Consider the following 21636-nt stretch of genomic DNA (forward strand, 5'->3'; position numbering starts at 1 on the left):
CAGACGGTCCATTACAATTTCATTCATAGACTATATCTGACTCTGAGGAAACGTTTTCTTATGAAATTGGTAGATACTCCTTTGTGCCGATTTTGTCCACAAGATGATACTAATTGAGCCACTGGTACCTTTATGCATATGGTCTGGGGCTGTCATGAAATAAATGGGGTCCTGGGGTGGCGGAGTTCTGGCAAAATGTGACTTCAGAATTATCGGATATTCTTTCAGTGCGGATCCCCTGTTCCCCAACTCTTTTACTCCTAGGAGATGACTCAGATCTAGTCCTCCCCTGTGTACAGAAGAGAGCTTTGCTAGCAGGCATTACAGCTGCTAAAAAGGTGGTGGCGCTTAGATGGAAGTCACCACACTGTCTCTCCATGAGACAATGGTCCCTGTCTAATTTGGATATATTGCATATGGAGATTTCAATCGCAAGAGTACATGGAGCCAGAGAGGAGTCAATACATTTCTTATACACAATTGTTACTTGATGAAAATAAATTAAGAGTGGACCATGGGATAACCATGAGGCAACCTCAGACTGAACTAAAAGTAAGAGAAAAAAGTGGGTCTTTAAATCTGATTTAAAATTGTCAATGGTGGGACAGGACTTAATATGGGATGGGAGACTATTCCAAAGCCTGGGGGCAGCAATAGAAAAAGCCTGGTCACCTTTGGTTTTGAGGCGTGAGGGGGGGACTGAGAGGAGTTGTTATGAGGATGACCTAAGTGACCTGGGGGCAGAATGGAATCAGCAGATCAGTAATGTATTGTGGAGCTAATCCATTGAGGTCTTTAAAAACAAATAGTAAAATTTTAAAATCAATTCTGTATTTCACTGGTAACCAGTGCAAGTGAGCCAGAACAGGAGTGATGTGTTGTCTTTCTTAGTTCCTGTTAAAAGTCTAGCAGCTGCATTTTGAACCAATTGTAGTCGAGAAAAGGTGGAATGGGTCAATCCCATGTACAGGGAATTACAGTAATCCAGCCGAGAGGTGATAAAAGCATGGATAACTGTTTCCACGTCCTTATGAGATAAAAACGGCTTTAATTTGGCTATGATTCTAAGCTGATAAAAGCTGCCCTTCACAACACTACTGACTTGTTTGTTAAAGTTCAAAGAAGTGTCCAAGAAGACACCAAGATTTTTAACTCCATTGTGCAAATTTGCAGACAGGGGACCAAGCACATTGCTTAGGCTAGTGACAAAGCTAGGAGGGCCAAATATAATTAGTTCAGTTTTGTTTTCATTTAGTCGAAGGACTTTCCTTGCCATCCAGCATTTGATGTCTTCAAGACAGTTAAAGAGGTTCTTCAGTGAGCAAGCACTGTCAGGTGTAACTGGTAGGTAAAACTGTGTATCATCCACATAACAGTGATACACAATATTGTATTTCTCAAAAACAGAGCGAAGGGGAAGCATGTATAGTGAGAATAAAAGAGACCCTAAAATTGAACCTTGGGGGATACTACATTTAATCTGAGCAGGAGATGAAGAACAGTTTCCTATTCTGACTGAAAAGGTTCTTTCTCTCAGGCTGGAGGTAAACCATTTTAACACTGGGCCCTGCAGACCAACTTTGCCCTCCAGGTGCTTTAAAAGAATGTAATGGTTGATTGTATGAAATGCTGCATTGAGATCAAGCAGGACTAAAAAGGCACATGATTCAGAATTCCACAGAGTAGGATGTCGTCATGTACCTTCAACAGGGCGGACTCTGTACCATGCAGGGCTCTAAAACCAGACTGGAATTTGTCAAAGATGTTGAATGTGTTCAAGAGGAGGAGACCTGGGAGGAGACAACTTTTTCCAAAGTCTTAGAAATAAATGGTAATTTGGAGATGGGCCTGTAGTTTTTATGGTCATTGGGGTCTAGGCTAGGTTTCTTTAGTAGGGGTTGCATGATTGCATGTTTAACAAATCGAGTTGTCCCTTCCAGTTTTAAACAGCTATTAATTATAGCCAAAATAAGGGGGCAGATTGTGGAAAAAACTTCCTTGAAGAGGCGTGATGGCTAGGGCTGGGCATTATGGCCTATAATTTTTATATCACGGTATAATTTGAAGCATAGACGGTAACACGGTTACACATACACGGTTCACATAGTACAGAGGTATTTTAAGAACATTTATTGTGCAAAACTTTAACAATAAATAGAAAAAAATACAAAACCTTTTCTCAAGTAACTTCCATCTCTGAAAAACACTTTTTCATGAAATAAATAAAATCAAGCTGCACAAAATGAAAATAAAAACTCACGGTGTCCTGGACAACAATATTTTAATGCTTCAGAAAAGATTAATCATTGTCAGGTCAACAAAGATTTGTGTATGTAGATAAAGCTTGGTATCGTGTCTTTTCGATGAAGTTACACCTACATTTGTGAAGGCTCTACCAGTCAGCACGGTATAGTCAATATCCATACCTTAGGGCAAATTCATACCGGTGTACTTTCTATACCGTTTATACTGTCCACCCCTAGTGATGGAATAATGTCTCAGAGACAATAGGTGGGATTCATGTGAGAGACCACCTCAGACAGCCGGGAGGACGACACAGGTTGAAAATGCTGGAGGTGGCTGACTGGATGATGTGTCTCTTAGGGATCAGAGTCTGGGGGTGAGATGAGAGATGTTGTAAATTTTGTCAAAGAAGAAATTCAGAAGCTTCTCACAGGTTTCAGTAGTGGAAGCAGAGGTAGCCGCAGCAACAGGATTTAAGATAAAGTTAATCGTGTTGAACAGTATTTTAGGTCTGTGGGCATTTTTATTAATTAGTTCAGCATAATATTGTGTCTTAGTTGACTTAACAGAGCTTTGGTAAAGCTCTAAACAATCACTTAATGTTTCATATGAGACCTGGGGTTTGTCTTTTTTCCATTTGTGCTCTGCACTCCTACAAGCTCATGTAAGAGCACGGGTGTAGTCATTCAGCCAGGGGGTACCAACAGTGTTAGACTTGGGCCTTTTTAGTTTTAAAGGAGCTATACAGTCCAGAGTGTCAGAGCAGGATGTGTTGAAAAGAGTGACTAGCTCCTCAGTGTCGGTGCAGGAGAGAAGGGCATCTGAGATACAAGGTACGTGCGTGAGCATGAATGTGTTGGAGAAATATGTGGCTGTGGCTGTGTTTATAGATCGGACGAGGGAGTGGGGCTGGGGGACACCAGTATCAACAATTTCAAGGTTAGAGACAGAGAAACCAGATGATAATACAAGATCTTGTGACCCTTCTGATGTGTTGGACCCGACACTGATTGAATGAGATTAAAAGAGTCCACAAGGCATAAAAACTCGTTGACCATAGGTTTTGGTTGGCAACAAATATGAATGTTTAAATCCCCTAAAATCAACAGTTTATCAGAGCGAGAGGCCGTAAATGATAGAAGATCAGAAAACTCTTGAATGAAATTACTGTTAGTCTTAGGTGGTCTGTACACCAATGCACATAGGACAAGGGTAGTGACATTAATCTTTAAAAGTTGCACCTCAAAAGCAGAGTAGACATCGATGGGCATAATTGTACATTTAAAACAGTTTTTAAGAACGGTGGCTAAGCCACCTCCACGACCAGTAGTCCATGGGGAATTTAAGAAACTGCAATAGGCAGGACAGAGATCACCAAGTGAGGTGAGATCACCAACGTTAAGCCAGGTCTCAGTTACAAATAAAAAGTCCAACTGACAAGACGTAAAGTTATCATTTAAAATGAAGGTTTTGTTTGATAGGGGCCGAGCGTTTATAGGGCGAATTTGACTGGTGGGGAATCTGGTATTTGCTGTGCAGCCCACTTCGACAACATATTTCCACAAAATTTTGATGATCAGAGATTTGCAGCATTTACTCTGCCGCTCAAACCATTTGCTTTAGCTGGGAGAGAACGAGATGTCCAGTGTATCGGAATTTGGTACCTGACAGAGATGTCCACAGGTATCATAGGAGGAGAGTTTGTTGTCAGAGGTAGGAGGTTGCCAAAGTCAACACCACCACCTCTGTATTACCTGACCGGGGGACGAGTGGGAAGCACAGACCAGATAGTAGGGATGACGCCATCAGATACTTCAGCCTGTCTGCAAAATCTACGACATGAGCCTCGGTGTGTATAACAAGGCTGGTGAGTGATGCATAAGTTAACACAGTGTTTGTAGACTCCAGCAGGTAAGACGGAAAGATGACGAGTTCATTTTTAGAAGGGCCGCTGAGGAGTACGAGTAGCCCATAGTCAAATGTGATGCTATGGAGAAGCCGCAAGTGTGGATAATCCACAGCATCTGAAGAATGACAAAAGTTGTGAGGCTATCCAAGACTAAGCAAACAGGACGCATTATGAACTCCCCATACATTGCCAGGCTAGCTAACTAAAGCCCCTTTTCAGACATGCACTGAAAGCCGGAACTTATCTAGCCATTAGCTGGAGGAGCTGTATGTGAGAACGCAAACATCCGAATCAGTCTGACTGGACATGAGACGGACTTCATTCTGCCAGCTCCCTAGTACAAAGTCCGTCTCATGTCGGAGTGAGCCCATGTGTGAATAGAGCAGGTAATTTGTCGGAGAGTTGACAGCGAGCGAGTGGGCGTGTTGATGACGTTTATATCATGCAACTGGCGCGAAACCGGCAGAATACAAACATCTGCTTCGTACTCTGTTCTGCTGGTCTGTATATTTCTTTCCACTCTTTCGTTGATATTGCGGATACGTCCAAATACATGTTATTTTGAGTCCAACGATCGTTAAAGAGATAGTTAGCTATAACCATACTGCCAAAACTTGTCTCTTACGATGATTAATAACACTGGTTAGTAGTTTATTATCTGGTTAGTAGCTAGCTAAGCTGTAGCTAATAGTGATAGGTATAGTGAGATAGGTGAACCGGTGACCTCACATTACATAGCGAACAACAAAAACTTACCTTCCTGTTATGATAAGTGTATAATTAATAGTGGTGTAACGGACCGTAGTAGATCTGTGATCCCCCCCCCCCCCCCCCCCCGTTTGGCACGCATGTGAACAGCGGATTAATTGCAAAGTTTAACCATAATGGTATGAAATACAGTTTTACTGCTGCTGTTACTTTTTAAAGTAATAATTCCCTAAATCTCAATGCAGAGTTGTAGTGAAAAGATACAAGCGCCATTTTAAAAGCCAGCAACATTACTTAGCAGAAGCATTGCGAAGATAAAGGCTGGTTCCGAAATCGCTCACTTGTTCACTCACTCACATGCTTACAATAAATTAATAATTTTCTGGATATAGTTTTATGTTTGCAAGTTTATTCGAACATTTGTATGAACATCTTTGTGTCTAACTGTGCCAGCTAGCTAGCTAAGTGACTAGCTAGTTGCAACTTACATTAACCTGCTAGCTAGATAATACCGCTACCTATCCAGCTATCACCAGCTAACATAAAGAACTAGCACTCAGCTTCATCTGTTCAAATTAGTTGAAACTAACGTTAGCTAGCTAGCTAGCAGTTAAGTCCAACGATCGAGTGTAAAATGTATATATATGCACTATATAGTGAATAGGGAGCGATTTCGGATACAGCCTAAGAACAGCGGAACAAGCGCTCAACAATTCAGTATTGAATATTTTATCTTAAGATTTTATTTGACATCTTGAATGTTGTTTTCATTTAAGACCATGGGCAAAAGTTCCTTGTTTTAAGTGTTCTTTAAGTAATAAATGGAGAGCAAAGTTATATTTGTCTCCTTTTTTCCGCTGATCCGAAAAATGATCTGATCCGTGACTCAGAAACCATGATACGAACCGAATCGTGAGTTTTGTGATCTGCTGCACCCCTAATAATTAATAATAACTTATGTGTACCGGTAGCACCATTTGGATGGCTATGTGTGATATTTTTTATAGGCTACCCAAAAGTAGGCTACAATAGCTATGTTCACCTTCTCCTCCTCCGTGCCACATTATGTGCCCGTACCACTGAAAGGTAAGACATTGAAAAAAAAAACCTGAAAATACTTCAACTCTAGAATACTTTTTGTGAACTCGTCAATACTTTTCACTCGTGAGAATGCAAGTGGTGTCTTAACTGGAAAATACCATGAGGAAATCTAAATCTGGACATTTATAAACTCACAATGATTTCACGCGACAATGTAACATACTACAAATGTAATCATTAATGGTCGTATACTGGGTACTACACTGAAAAATAGCATGCAGTACACAGTATGCAGTAGGCGGTTTCGAATACAGCCACTACAATTTCTGCAGCATACTTTTTGCGTCATGTCCTGTCTCCTGCATGCTCTATCCAGGTGCCGCCCCGCACTTAAACCAATCGGAATATTTCCAATATGTGAGAACGCGTCTGTCACAGACAATCTCCTGTTGTGTGCTACATGTGTGAAAGGGCAATTCCGGCCAATTTCCAGACCTGATTCTCCAGACATTTGTCCGGAGTTCATGTGCGAAAACGGCTTAACTTACACACAGCCAAGTGAGGTTGACCCTCGATAGGCCAGCTGCCGACAGTCATGCAGAGACCCAGCAATTAGCCGGAAAGGGCAGGAGAAGCTACCCTCCCAAGTTAAATGCTACGTCTAACATACAAACGTGAGGAAGGAGACGCTTACACGCGCATACACTGGGCAGTCAGTGGTGTCAGCGACAGAGAGGGCTTAAGTTAGGTCGGTGGAACGCTACCGTCGTCCGCAGGAGAGAAGGCGAATCCAATCAGACCAATTGGATATTTTAATTAAGATAAACAATCCAGTGGTTGCAATCTTTGGCTTTTGTTATGGTCCATGAAAAAACATGTAATCCAATAGTTCAAAACAGAAAGGATACCTTGGGAAAAATGGCATTGACAGTTCCAGTGAGCAAGTTCCAGCAAGCAGCGACAGACAGACACGCCAGCGTACACATAACTCTCAACTCTCAGAGAGCACTGGAAAAAAGGGAGGGGAGTCAATTGAAGATCTATCAATTTAAAGATCTTTCAATGCAGAATCTCCCAGAGTAACAAACATTTTTCTGTCAGTAAGATGCAATTCAAACCATCTTAAGACTTCTTCCATTAGACCTGCTCTGTTTTTAAGCAATTCTGTAAATATTCTGTGGTCCACTATCAAAAGCAGCGCTTACATCTAAAACAGTCGACACTCACCAATAAAATATTCCCATATCATACCCTGTAAGATCCCACATACCAGCACTTGTATTGCTGATTTCCCCAATTATGGAGGAATGGCAGTTTGCAAAAGAGCAGCAAAGGAGATTCTCAGTGGAGGAGAGGGAGATGTTTGTGTGGTAGGTGAAAGCAGAAATCAAACCATTTTTTGGAACAATGTGGAAAATCTGTGTAAGATCCCCAATGTCTGCAAAAGTTTTCAAAATGAATGATCTAATTTTTAATGTTTGTTTTTCTTTTGTTTTGAACTATAACAATAATATCTATATATAAAACAATAAAAGACCACTCAACACCATTCACTAGTTTTTCGTCACTATTTAAATTCACTTAGTTATGTTTTGCTCCTTTTTAAAAAATGCACATACATCAGTAAAGCTATTAACTATTTGGAACAATGCTCTGCAGCAAAAGGCTCCTCTTTTATATGAAGTAATGACAGCAACACAAGCAGATGGTTGTGAGACTACTGTCAGTGATGCCAAGCTATGTAGGAATGACCCAATGGCATAGAACGGGAGAACAGCAATGAGGAAGGTAGCTACAGGGTAAGTGTGGAGGGACATGGTATTGTTACAGCTTCATAGTGAGAAAGTGACATTCTTCGACCACCACCTCTCCAGAAAACCTGTTTTCTCATGCATTCCTCTTCGGACTGGTTGAAGAATATTTTTCTTTGACTGAAGAACACATTTCTTATACAGGCCAAAATGTATTCTATTGTACAAATCTTTGGAGACACTGATAGGTGTGTCAGCAGTAACTGAATGATATGAAATATAAATAGCCTCCCTGTGGGGAGCTGAGAGCTTCTTACAGAATGTGTTGCAGCTGACATTACATGGTCCAGAAAAATAAATAGATAGTCAATATCTAAATTGTAATGGTGTGCATTGAATAGTCTATGTTTGGGTGGTGTGACCTTAGGTTTTAAATAATCCCCTCCAGTCATTAAGTATGCTCCTGATTGCATGGGTGTGCAGAGATTTTTGGGGTGGGGGGGGGGACTGTGAGCAAAAGGTCTCAACTTTTAAGCTTATACAACTGTGCTTGATGAGGCATTTCGTTTAATTTGAGCTAATGGTTTAACACTCTAAAAGTCATGATGGGATACTGACTTTTTATGAAGCCATGGACAAACAAGAGTCAAAACTGGTCAAATTTACTGTCCAGAAGTAGGCTCCTCGAAGGACCCAAAAACTCTTCTCCTTCTTTCATTACTCTGCACAAATTGCTGGGCAATTTGTCTTTTGTCCAATCTGTCAAGACCTTTTTGAATATCTACTGTGTCTCAGACACGGCAGAACTCTGTTCCACAGAAATCCAAGGCCGATCCAGGCGTGTAAACAGTGGTCTGCCCATATCTTTTTGGGGGCCTACAAGTGCGTGGTGAAACAATAGGCTGTAGAGACAGATTGTCACACCTGTCTTCTGCCTCCCTAAAGATCATCTTAAAGTGTTCAGTGTCTCTTTTTGCCCACAAGCTGTCTCGGACGAGGGAGACTGCAGAAAGCATGCCATCCACTGTCGGGCTGTTTTCTGGAGATATACATTTAGTATCTCTAGTTCACTTATAATATCTAGGGCAAGCATAAGGCCCAGTACAACATTACCTTGTTGCAGTCGATCATGCAAGCCCTGTGCACGGCTTGCAGATTCAGAGCTGTGATTACTTGCAGCCATCTTCTCCAGTGCATTTAGCACCCTTTCATATTGCGTCAACACAGCACAAATGGAAGATGATCGCACAGTCCACCTGGTGGGACATAAAGGCCTGATTGACAGGACTGGCTCTTCCCGAGCAGCTGCAGCAATAAATTTAAAGGTATTCTTTAGTTTACCAGACTGTGCAACGAATGTCCCAAGCTCGTGTATCCACTGAAGTGCGTTTCTCACAACAGGGGAGGCTGAGCATGCCTGTTGTGTTACTAAGTTCACACAATGGGCTCCACAATGTACATATGGTGCTAGTGGCTGTGTTTGGCAAATGACTGCCTGTGCACCCGAGTATTTCCCAGTCATATTTGCTGCACCATTGTAGGCCTGACCTCTAAGGCCTGATACGGGCAAATTCAGCCTCAACAGTACATCCAAGATAATCTTGGCAAGATTTTCACCTGTTGTCGATGTTGTCTCATACAACCCAATGAACTCTTTGTGTACCACCAAATCAAGGTCAACAGAGCATAGGCATAGGGCCTCCTGCTCAGCACCTGAAACATCTTGTGTCCCGTCCATTATTACTGAAAACTGCAAAACAGGCATGGCCCGGATTTCGGCTGTGATTGCCTTGACAATTGATGAGCTCATCAAATTGATTAGTTCATTCCGACAGTCCCAAGTGTGCACCTCCCTCTTGGCAGACAATCACCTGGGTAAAGATGGATCGTCCTCAGCTTTGTATCTTAAAAGCTGGTCTAGGTTCCCTTTTCGATGATCATGCCCCCTAAAGACCACACCCTGTCTCACTAGAAACATCTCACCACCAATAACTTTTAACAGATTAGCTCTGTTATCTTTCTGTTGTTCAAAGTGCGCACTGCTCAGCTGTGCACTGACTGATCTGTTTTCGTACGCTGCAGTTGTGAGAGCAACTTTGTGGCCCTCTGACTTGCATTTACATTTACATGTTTGCTAAATTTTTCTAGTCTGGTTTTTAAAACCAGCACTGACAAAAGCTGTACTCTTTGCTTGCGTTGGTTTCCCTGTCTTAAAGTACTAAGGGCAGTTAAAACACAGAACTCCATCAATACCCTGATTGACATGCAGCCAGGGGTACTAATCATGCCAGGTTTTTTTGGAATGTTAATATCCACTCACTGAGCACTTGCTTTTGTATAACTTCAGGATCAGGTTGATTTGGCTGTGTATATGTCATTTTTGTGTCCTCAATTTCAACTTCCACTCCATGTTGTCTTTTTCTGCTGTCTCCATTACCCTCCAGCTGATCCTCTCTGTGATCTCTGTCTCTTTCAGCCTGACAGCCTGACTTGGGCCTGTCTCATTGTCATCAGAAATTGCCTGAAGGCCATGAGGAAATGTTGTCTTTAGCCAGGGCAATGTAAAAATTCAGTTAGCAACAACAAATATCTACTAACCATAACTAGGGATGTGATGCTGCTCATCAGAAGTTTTTTTTTTTTTTGTGGGGGAGACGGATCGGGGGTCCCTATGAAACTGGGACCCCACCCCCCCCGCCATCTGCACCCCTGAGTGTGCCATAGGAAAATGAGAAAACAGTTTCTTAATACAATTAACTTTATAGTTTTCTTCCATTTTCTGTAAGATTTTTCAACAAGACTTGTAAATAAACCTGAGGTTCTTTAACCAGACGTACAGTATACTTCAATACAGTGTATGACTTGTTTAGATTTTCAACAATGTCCAGTGTTTTAAACTGTTCTGTGGAAGTGTGCAATATTATCTGCTGTGGTTTGTTTGTACTGTGTTTTTCTATGCTTATGCCACTCCAGGAAGCTTTAAGTTCTCTCAGCTCTGTCTAAGCTGTCAGTGCTGGTACTATAGAGTTCTGTTTTGACTGATTTTGCATTATGTTGCATGCTTGTACTAAGAGGGGGTTCTGGTCAGCATTAAGCATTAAGTTCTGTAGTATCAAAATAAATATCAAAAATAAATAAATATAAATATATCCCATTAAATGCCTTCCGCATACAGAAATGCCAAGTTGTATATACTGGACTTTGTAATTTGTGAGTACTAATTATCTAAACTCGAGTACAAAGTCATTAGCAACACTTTAAAAAATAAGTATGCCATAAAGATGATTAATATTAAATTATGCCAAATTATACTAAGCAATTTGGACCGCATCAACCTCACACAAACTGGAGGAGCAGCAATCTAAATATACTTAGTGTTTCCTAAATTCTTTTGTATGACTTGGTTCTTAGTCTTACCATCTCAGAAGAATAAGTTTATGTGGCACTGAACAGTGTACTGTTCAACAGTGTTATATTACTGATTTTATTGATTTATTAGCGAGCTTAGCCACCTTTTTAACTGCCTTGTTGGATTACTTTCTTTTATTTTGAAAGTGTATTATGAACACTTATTTCTATCACACTGGATATGCAAATGTAGGAAGACAATGTGGCTGAAACGCATCCTTATTAGTCCATGTCATGATGAAATACAAAATTTTCATTAACTGAGGATTGCAAGATTTTTTATTAATGCAGTGAATTGAAAATAAAATCTTGTTTTACATTTTCATTGCCACTCTTCCTGACTTGTGAAGGCATACTAAATGGCTTTAGGTAATTTTTTGTGTTTGTTTCTCTAACAGTGGAAAATGCTCAGTGTGAAGAATGAGGAGTCTGAACACAAGTACAGCTCTTCTCCCATGGAATGGGTTGTCATGGATACCAACATTGTATACTGGCTCCACCCCTCCAGCAATGTCAGTCCCCTTTGCAAGCTATCTGTCAGTTATTATTGTGTGCATTTATTTTCTTTACCAATTTTCTGCAGCCAAAAACATTCTACACTTGCAGCGACAATAATCTGATTGTTTTTGTTTTTGTGCAACTTAAACATTGTCTAAATTCTCTTCCCATATAAATAACTATAAAATACTAAAGTGGTTGGGGGTTGAAAAAAAACCCATATTACAAAGAAAAAAAAACTTTTTTTATTGTATGTGGACTGTAGTGGACACTAAGACTCTGTTGATCGTAAACGTGTAAAATATGACAAGAAAAGAAAATATGCATTTAACACCAACAATGCAATTAACTGAATCATACAGAATCTGCACTACTTGACTTTTCTCAACTGAATCACTATCTTTTTCATTTGACTCATTCCTTTCTTTCCTTGAAGCCTTTCATCTGGCATATTGATCATAAGTGGTACTTCATGACGTAGTCTCCCTTCTTGGAGATGCAGAGGAGGGGCGCACTTTATTTTACATTGTGTCTTGTTCTTCCTCAGCTGACGCCTCCTCCTCTGTTTCATTCACTGTGTGTGTGGATCCTCATCATCTGACAAATTTACATCTGAATCTCCCTCATTGATTCTCTTCAACATTCTGTCTGCCTCACTCAGTGAGATGTCTGATAAAGTATTGTGTGAAACAGGTGAAACACATATATCTTCATGTCCATTACAGAGGACATTCATAAACAAGCTCTTATTTCATGTGAAAAATTATTACAAAGAGAGGCCCTAACAAACAATATCCATTAGAGTGGATAATACAGGGGATGGAGATATATATATATATATTAGTCATAACTGAGGTTGAAACTGTGTCTCTCTGTCTCAGGCTCAGATCCACTTGATTGGGAATTTTGTTACCTGGACTTTTGCCACTTTGGGCCTAGCAGTGTTTACTGCGCTATTCTTTTGGTACCTGTTGAGGCGGAGAAGGAACATAGAAGACATTCCTGAAGGTATGAAATGCAATCTAAGTATAAAAATGGTGTGACCTATGCTTGGGCTGTTTCATTTATAACTTATTTGTAATTTAGGTAAATGACAGAACCTATTATACAACTAGTCATTATCAAGTTATCTTTGATAGTGTATTATTTAACACAAAATGGAATCTAAGCTATATTCAAACTTGTCAATTCCTAAAAATCAATTAATGTAATCAGTCTGCATACAATGTTTAACATACGACAGCCACAGTGACTTTAATGTGACAACTACACAGTGTAAACCTTAAATGTATTTTATAAGCTAATTTATGCATAGGAACAGTTTGAAACTATTTCACTTCCGGAAGCTGCTATCCTGATATGCCATGGGTGTAAGGCAGAGCTTGCAACATGCCCATAAATGACCTCAAGGTGTAATGGAATAGACTCATAGCAAAAAAAGGTGCTTGTCACCCTCACAACCTAAGGAAAGGGACACAGGTGATGTCTTTGCAGATCTGCCATGACCATAAAATACACATCCAAAAATAAGCTACCCCTGAAAATGAGCTTGTTCCTTAGTCTCTGTTGTAATGATCCTGTCTGCCCTCTCTGTGACACTTTGCTGATAAACCAATAAACCTGTATGCACCTTGAGTACTATCATCCCTCAGTGGTGGTATTCATGTGAACCATAATTCCCAGGAGTCACTCAGATGTTGCTGTCCCAGAATATTATCTAGCTCTTGCCTTTGTTCAAATTCATCTTGTATTCAAAACTTCTTGCATATACAATCAGACAATTAACATGTATTTATTTTCTAAAAATGGCAAGTAAATAAAGAACAATGATTAAGACTGAATAAAGATTGTAAATCCAGATCATTATCCAGTATATTTATGCATAAGTGAACTCAATGTTATCATGTGAGCAACATGAAGCCATTAGATCCAGTTCAATGATTGCATTGTTGTTCAAAAATCAATAAGCTGTCATTAGGTTTTCAGCTTGTGACCCAGTGACTGTTGAATTTCACAGATGCTATTTTTCTTGCAATAATACATATTTATTATGGAGGAAAAGCTTAAAGCTTAGTTTAAAACAAATAATGTTGAGAACACACATATATAAACCTTGTTTAACTGATTCCAAGAGGATTTGTATACCTCTCACCACAAGACATGGGCCACTAAAGTATTATTAAAGTATTATTAATGTCACAACTACATATTAATATGTTTAAGCTATTTTAAAAATAGCTTTTGATGCAGAGGTTAGTAGTAAAATAGTAAAATTTGCAGATGATACGAAACTAGGGGTCTAGCCAACAGTATCAACTAAGGTAATACAGGAAGACCTAAACAGCATCCAAAGTAATGAGTATAAGTCTAAGGAGGTTGTATTGAAACTAGAAAAGTGCATTTCCTGAAGAAAATGCACAGTGTGATTGCAACCCGGCAGTGAAAACGTGGTAACGTATATGAGACAATCGCTAGGAAGTGGCTAAGCGGTTGCTAGGGTGTTGCTAGGTGGTTGCTAGGATGTTGCTAAGTTGTTTCTAGGTTGTCGCTGGATGGTTGCTAGGCTGTTGCTAGGTGGTTGCCAGGGCGTTACTAGGTGGCTGCTAGGCTGTTGCTAGGTGGTTGCTGAGGTATATGATTTGGTTGCTAGGGTGTTGTTGGGTGGTTGCCAGGGTATTGCTAAGTGGTTGCTAGGGTAAACAATATGGTTGCTGGGGCATTGCTAGGGAGTTGCTGGGCGGTTGCCAGGATGTTGCTAAGTGGTTGCTAGGGTAAACAATATGGTCGCTGGGCATTGCTAAGGTGTTGCTGGGGCGGGTCAGTATGGCTTTCAATGAGTGTTGGGTGGCATGACCTGAGCCAGCATATGAGGTACTGCGACCAGGCCGAAAGGTGACCGAGCGGTAAGACCTTAAAAATGAATTGAAGTCAATGCGAGGATCGAGGGATGAGTGAATGACAAAAAGACGAGTGCAGGTCAAGACGGTCTTGGATGAGTGTTGGGTGATTTGTCCCAAGGCAACATGTGAGGTATGGTGGCTATGGAGTGAAAAGTGAGCGAGTGGGAAGGCCATGAAGTGTGAGGGGGGTGATTTTGAAAATGAATGGGAGTCTATGGGAAAAAAGGGATGAAAAAATGACAAAAACCGGAGAATGGCTTGGTGCGGGTATGGCTTGGCTGTATACAAGCAACCCGATCGGGGTCAGACCGGACGGGTTACAGTTGGTTTGGGGTCAATATCTCGAAAACTGGGAGGAGAAGTGGTACAAAATTTGGTGGAATAAGAAAAAGAAAAAGAAGAATAAAACGGATAACAACAGTGTGCTTGCAATGCTTTGCATTACACTAACAATGCTTTAGTCAGACCTCACTTGGAATATTGTGTGCAGTTCTGGGCACCGCACTGTAAGAAAGATATTGAGGCTCTTGAAAAAGTTCAAAGAAGGGCAATTAAATTAGTTCCTGGTATGAAATATAAAAGCTACAAGGAAAGACTCAAGTTACTTAACTTATTTAGACTTAGCGAGAGGAGGCTTAGGGGTGATGTAATTGAGGTCTTTGAATTTATAAAAGGACTCAATAAGGTTAACTACAAAATTCAATACCTTGTTATGTTTCTAAAGCAAAATGAATGATCTAACAGATTTTGAAAGAAGTCAAATTGTTGATTCCCAAATTGCAGGGGCACCAGTCAAAGAATTGGTAGGATTATTCAAGGGGAACAAAATCATGACAGCATACTCCAAACCAGGAAAACTGCATCAGGAAAGAGGAACAGTGGTTGAACTGCACTGACAGGGACAGACGGGTGCTTTACTGCTAAAAACCACAAAACAGCAATCTCAAAAATTACCACAGGACTGAATATGCACCTTTGTGACTTAGTCTCAACAGAAACTGTACATTATGACACTCACAAAGCTGATGCCTCTGATAGGGCCATTCAGAAAACCGCTTGTCACCAAGGCCTATTCACAACACCTAACTTGGTGTAATGAGCACAAATTGTGGACTTCAGGATGGTGGATGAAAGTATTGTGGTCTGATGGGTTGTCTTTTACTCTATTTCTTACATCTGGAAGGATTTATGTTTGAAGAAAGCCAACGGCCTTCAATGCAGTTCAGGTTCTAAAATCTTCAATACATACGGTAGTTGTTCACTGTTCCCAGCAGCTGAATATGGTTCTGGATCTGTTAATGTATGAGCAACTGTCTTGTTAGGTGTTTTCGTTGTTCCATTTCATTGTTTTGTCTACCCTATGTGTATATTTATATATACATATACATATACACATATACATTTAGACATCAAGTACATGCTCTTATCCCGATTGATGTACAAGATGAGTACATTTAACAGTACATCCAGTAGACTTGAGAAGTCAGGCAAAAATCTGCATCCTGTAAAATGACAAAAACAAAGAAACCATCATTTGCACACCAACAAGACCCAGTGTCAAACACACTAGGCTGAACCCACAAATGTGCACCTGGTCCAATACAAAAGTGCAACGCAACACTGATAGCGTACCATTCTGATAAAATACCAACACATACTCAGGGTGTCCCTGGGTATAATTGTATGATACTGTAACAAACAGTGAAAACTGCTCCTCTGGTGGCCTCCCTCATTTGGCTCCCATTGTATATATTGTCTACTATATATATAATTATGTATAGGGACAGATATAGAGCAGAATGGATATTAAGTGAATTATTCTATTTATGAAAGTTGAAAAATCTGAATTTCTCTGTCTCATGCCTTCTCTTTCTTGTTCAAACAGCAACAAAGAAATCTCTCCAGTGAATTCTCTTAGTGGAACCATTAGGCATCATTTCCTTAGCTTCATGTCTCAAGTAACTGCAGTGGCGTGAAAAAATCCCCCTACTTGATATTCTCTATTATTGCCTATTTGGAGTACTGAATGGCTTCAGATTTTCAAACAAACTATAATAATTAAACCTAATATCTAGTTGGACCACCCTCTGTGGAGGAATCTTGGCCCACTCTTCTTTGCAGAACTGCTTTAACTCTGACAGATTGGTAGGTCTTCATACATAAGCTGTTCTTTTCAGATCCCTCCACATCATCACTGTTGGATTCAAGTCAGGACTGTTACTAGCCATTCAAATGTGGATTTGCTTCTGTGTTTTGGATCATTGTCCTACTGCATCACACAATTATGCGTAAGCTTCAACTCACGTACAAATGGTCGGACATACTCCTTTACGAATTGTCTGGTACATAGCAGAATTCATGCTTCCTTCTATGATAGCAAGTCTTCCAGGTCCTGAGGCAGCAAAACATCCACTTACCATCACACTGCCACCATCATGTTTCACTGTAGGTATGACATTCTTACAGTGGAATGCTCTATTCGCTTTACGATTTGCACCCTCCAATAATTTACACTTTTGACTCATCTGTCCATAGAATATATCCCAAAATTCTTGGGGATCATCCAGGTGCTTTTTAGCCAATGTGAGACAAGCTTTGATTTTTTTCTTAGTGAGCAGCGGTTTCTGCCTTGTTACTCTTCCATGAAGCCCATTTTTGCATTTTTGCTCTTTCTTATTGTTGACTCATGAACACTGACCTTAGCTGGTGCTAGAAAGGCCTGTAGTTCTTTGGAAGTTTGTATCTGATCTTTCGAGACTTTCTGGATGAGGTGCCACTATGCCAGGCCACTCCTAGGAAAATTGACCTCTACTCCAAGTCTTCTCCATTTAGAGATAATGGCTCGCACTGTGGTTCAGTGTCCAAGAACCTTAGAAATGGCTTTGTAACCCTTTCCAGACTGATATATCTGAACATTTTCCTGTTCTGGAATTTCCTTTGATTGTGGCATTGTGTGCCTGTAGAAGCTTTGTGGTGACTACTTCTCTCTCATGGTAAGGTTCAATATATATATACGCCATTTAAACTCAACAGGGCTGGTTGATATCAAGCCTGGCTGTGTTCAGTCTGTCTAATTATCTAATCTAAATATCTAATCAGTAATCTAATTATCAACTGAAATTTTGTGTATTTCTTTGTTCCAAAACAAACAGGACAATTAGTTTTTCACCGGAACAATATGGGTAATATGTCACTTTTTCTATTAAATGAATGAAATAATAATGATTAATTAATTTTTTGTGTGTGTTTTCTCAGGTTTCCCTTGTCTAATATTAAATTTTATTTGATGATATGAAACTTTAGTAAGAGAAACATGCAATGCATCACGAAGGGGGAAAATTTCATGCCACTGTATATGGTGAAGTTAGTTTACACTAATCTTAAAATTTATGAAAACAACCATTTTCTCATATGTTTAATTTCTGAAACATGTTGTAAAGTTACCTCATAAAATAGGGCAACAAGTCTATCTTATATCAATAATAACATCTATACTGTGATTAATCAGAAGTTGTATTTGCTGGAGCACACCTTTTCACCAGTGATGTGACTTTTATTTTATGAACAGTTCATAGAAATATGTAGAAAATCACTTTCTCTTTCTCTCCCTGACTTATCCACCAACCAAGCCTCATGGAGTCAGCTGACCCAAGCAGGTCTTGTGTGCGGTGGTGGTTGGGCAGTGAACTACCTACCGTTTTTCATGATGGAGAAGACTCTCTTCCTGTACCACTACCTGCCATCGCTAAGCTTCAAGATCTTGCTACTGTCAGCTGTCCTGGAGCATCTGCACACACATATTTTGAGGTGAGATGGGGGAATGTCTGGAGTTATGGCAGGGGACAGGGTATGAGCAAAATTTTGTAATGTGGCTGACCGTGTTTCTTTCTTCTAGTACTCATCTGGACCTGTTGTTCATGTATATTTTAACTATTCAGAACTGTTAGGTTTATGATGTCCGAAATGATTCATTTGGGAAGACATTTGCTTTGATCACAAGCTGAGTCTGACAGCCCTGGTTTGGGTTCAGCCAGGTCATTTACCAACAGTGACAGGAACAGCAGCAGAACAAATTGGCTTTGTTCTGAAGGAAATAGGGATTGGTAGGGCAGCTATAGGCAAGCATACTAGAGGATTGCATGAGTCTCTCCTCAGAGCACCTGCAAGAGTGCAGAGATTGTTCCTGTAACATCAGCTGTAAGACTAGTATACAGTCCATGATTCCAAAAAACAAACTGTGTTGTATAAAGGTGAAAAGCTTTAGTTAGGTTTAGTTATTTATATTGTTATATAAAATATTATTTATATTGTTCTGTGTGGCTTTGGTCTATTTACATTTCAAAATAATTTGATAGTCCTATAATAATTCATCCTATATTCTGAACACACTCACCAAAGTTAATATATTTTTCCCCATCTCCTACACCTCCCCATACGCTGTTCATTTCACTGTTCCCTTTTTCCTTACATACCCAGGTGTTCCTCTCATCGTCTCACACTTGATGCAGTACTGGTGGCAGGTCTGTCTTCTGTGTATCTGTCCTACCGTGCCTTCAGTCCCCTCACCTATGGGCAGCCAGAACTTAACTCTGATGCGCTGGCCTCACTGCGCTGGAAGGACACCTGGGACATCCTGCTCCGCAAGCCCTGACTCTATGGACAGTTCTACATTGAGCACCCTTGACATGGTGAAAATGCTTTTTTTGAGAATTTTATGTCAGAGGAGACACTAAGTACCTGAGGAAAGATGTAAAATCCTACTGTATACGCCTGGAACATTGGTTGTATTACTAATATAACTATAAATAACTATAATGTCGACAGAACTTTCCAAATAATTCTCATTCAATACGAGCATCTTGTGGCCAGGGTCACATCCTTTGCAATTTCTTTAGCTTGTTAAATTAAAATGTGAGGCATTCTTAACTGGGTCACAGAAAAGCATATCCATTATTTTAACATCATATTCAGTCGGTAGTGTTTAGGATAAGTTAAATTTGTACATGAAGTAATATACAAAATACTCAACCGGATGCTGATTTTAAATAAAAGCTGAAATGTATGCTAAACAAAATGCGGTATACATAAATTGTGCTTATTCACCTGAAGTGGAACACCTCTGTTAACATAAATGATATTAATAGAGGTGCAATTAGTAGTTGTATTAACTATTAATGTACTCATGATATCCTTTTTTACTTTTTCATTTTTCCATTGATAAAGTAAGTACATTTCAGGAAATCAGTGACCCATTAACTGGCATAGTTGCACGTGCGTGCGTGTGGGTATATGTGCTGTCCATGCGACACTTAACTGATTTATGTTGTCTCATTCATTTTATTTCATAAAATATTAATAACATTATATATTCACAATACTGTACTCACCTGATAATAACCATTACTACATTAGTTGCAATGTAGTAAACTAGTAGCAGCTGGTAGGCTGTAAACTGGTGGGTGGGGTGAGAGTATTTCTTTGATTTGCATATTTTAATTTTACATTCCAGGTAAAAGGTGGCCAAAGCCATAAAAGATAGGAAATTCATTAAATTACCTCTGTATTAAACTTGGCCTATGCACTGCTAAGGCTTTTCACCACACTGATTTAATATATGCTGTGATACTTCAACTAAATTGGTTGTACTTCCCGCATTTACTCACCATTGGGCAGAATGCTGATGCCTCAAACTTTATCTCAAACAGCAAAATATATAGCCCTCACTTTAATAAAGGAAATAACCATGTAAGCATGTGGTTATAATATGTACTTGGACATTAATTGCTACATTACACTGCATGTATTTACATGCACACTTATGCAGTGTGACTTCCAGCGCAATAAAACATAAGTGTATCCATTCAATTTAAATGAGCAACAGTGACAGACCAAGCTAAGAACACCCCCAGACCAGTGAGTGTGAGCGTAACACTATTCAAGCCGTACCACAAGCTAACTTGTGCAATCTGACAGAAGGTAAGGACTCTACAATACAACAGTCCCTAGAACACAGAATGAAAATACATCACAGTACTACACATAAAATTAACATCAAATACTAGAGGTAGCAGGTGTTAGAGGGTGGGGATTGAAGTGGAACCGAGATGCAGTCTGAAAAGGTGGGTCTTCAGTCTGTGTCGGAAGATGGCCAGTGATTTTGCTGTCCTAACCTCCATGGGGAGGTCATTCTACCACTGAGGGACCAATACAGACAGGGATTATGTCTGAAAAGAGTGACCACATTGGGTCAGGACAGTCAGTTGCACAGTAGATATAGAGTGCAGTGATCTTGAGGGAACATAGGGTTTGATGAGTGGTGATAGGTCGTAGGTCAAAGGTCCTATATGCCAGCACCAAGTTTTTGAACTTGATGCAAGCGATAACATGGTGTCAATGAAGTGAGGAGAGTAACTTGACTATGTTTAGGGAGATAGTAGTCAAGCCATGCAGCTGCATTCAGGATTAGTTGTAGAGGTCTGATTGCACAGGCAGGAAAGCAAGCAAGGAGGGAGTTACAGTAGTCCAGGCGTGAGAGGACCAGGGCCTGAACTAGGAGCTGTGTTGAATACATAGTGAAATAAGGACATATGCTTTGGATGTTGTACAAGAAGAATCTGCATGACGGACTCACCGCTGCCACCTGAGAGGAGAAGGACAGTTATCAAGCATTATACCAAGGCTTTTTACAGTGCTGTTGGTGTTAAGGCTTGTAGAGTCTAGGCTGAGGGAGAGGTATTGAAACAGGGAGGACTTGGATGGGAGGAACAGCATCTCAGTTTTAGCCAGGTTCAGCTTTAGGGGGTGGTCCACCATCCACTGTGAATGTCTTCCAGGCAAGCTGAGATACGTGCAAAAACCTGTGTCAGATGGCAAAAACCAACAGGAAGAGTTGTGTGTCATCGGCATAGAAATGATACGCAAAAATGTGGGAGGAGATGACAGAGTTGAGAGATTGCATGTAAAGACACAGGAGGAGGGGGCCAAGTATAGCCTTTAGGGACACCCACAGACTAGGCTGTGGGCTCTAGACAACCCACTGTTCCAGGACACCCTGAAAGAGCATCCAGAGAGGTAGGATTCAACCCAAAAGAGAGTGGTGTCAGCAATCCCCAACATAGCCTGGGTAGACAGAGGTAGAGTATGATCCACTATGTCAGTGGCTGCAGAAAGGTCTAGA

At 40.3% G+C, this 21636-nt stretch overlaps 1 protein-coding gene across 1 annotated transcript in view; it reads left to right on the forward strand.

Annotated features, from left to right (window-relative positions):
* pomt1 (protein-O-mannosyltransferase 1) overlaps positions 1-19447 on the forward strand; it is a 73112-nt gene extending 53665 nt beyond the window's left edge. The window contains exons 17-20 of the mRNA XM_036527007.1: positions 11460-11573; positions 12441-12567; positions 18089-18266; positions 18936-19447. Coding sequence (XP_036382900.1) covers positions 11460-11573; positions 12441-12567; positions 18089-18266; positions 18936-19110 — 594 coding nt within the window. The 3' untranslated portion in view covers positions 19111-19447. The remainder of the gene's footprint in view (positions 1-11459; positions 11574-12440; positions 12568-18088; positions 18267-18935) is intronic.
* Positions 19448-21636: the final 2189 nt, after the last annotated feature.

Source organism: Megalops cyprinoides, chromosome 4 (assembly GCF_013368585.1).
Source record: "Megalops cyprinoides isolate fMegCyp1 chromosome 4, fMegCyp1.pri, whole genome shotgun sequence".
Taxonomy (NCBI): domain Eukaryota; kingdom Metazoa; phylum Chordata; class Actinopteri; order Elopiformes; family Megalopidae; genus Megalops; species Megalops cyprinoides.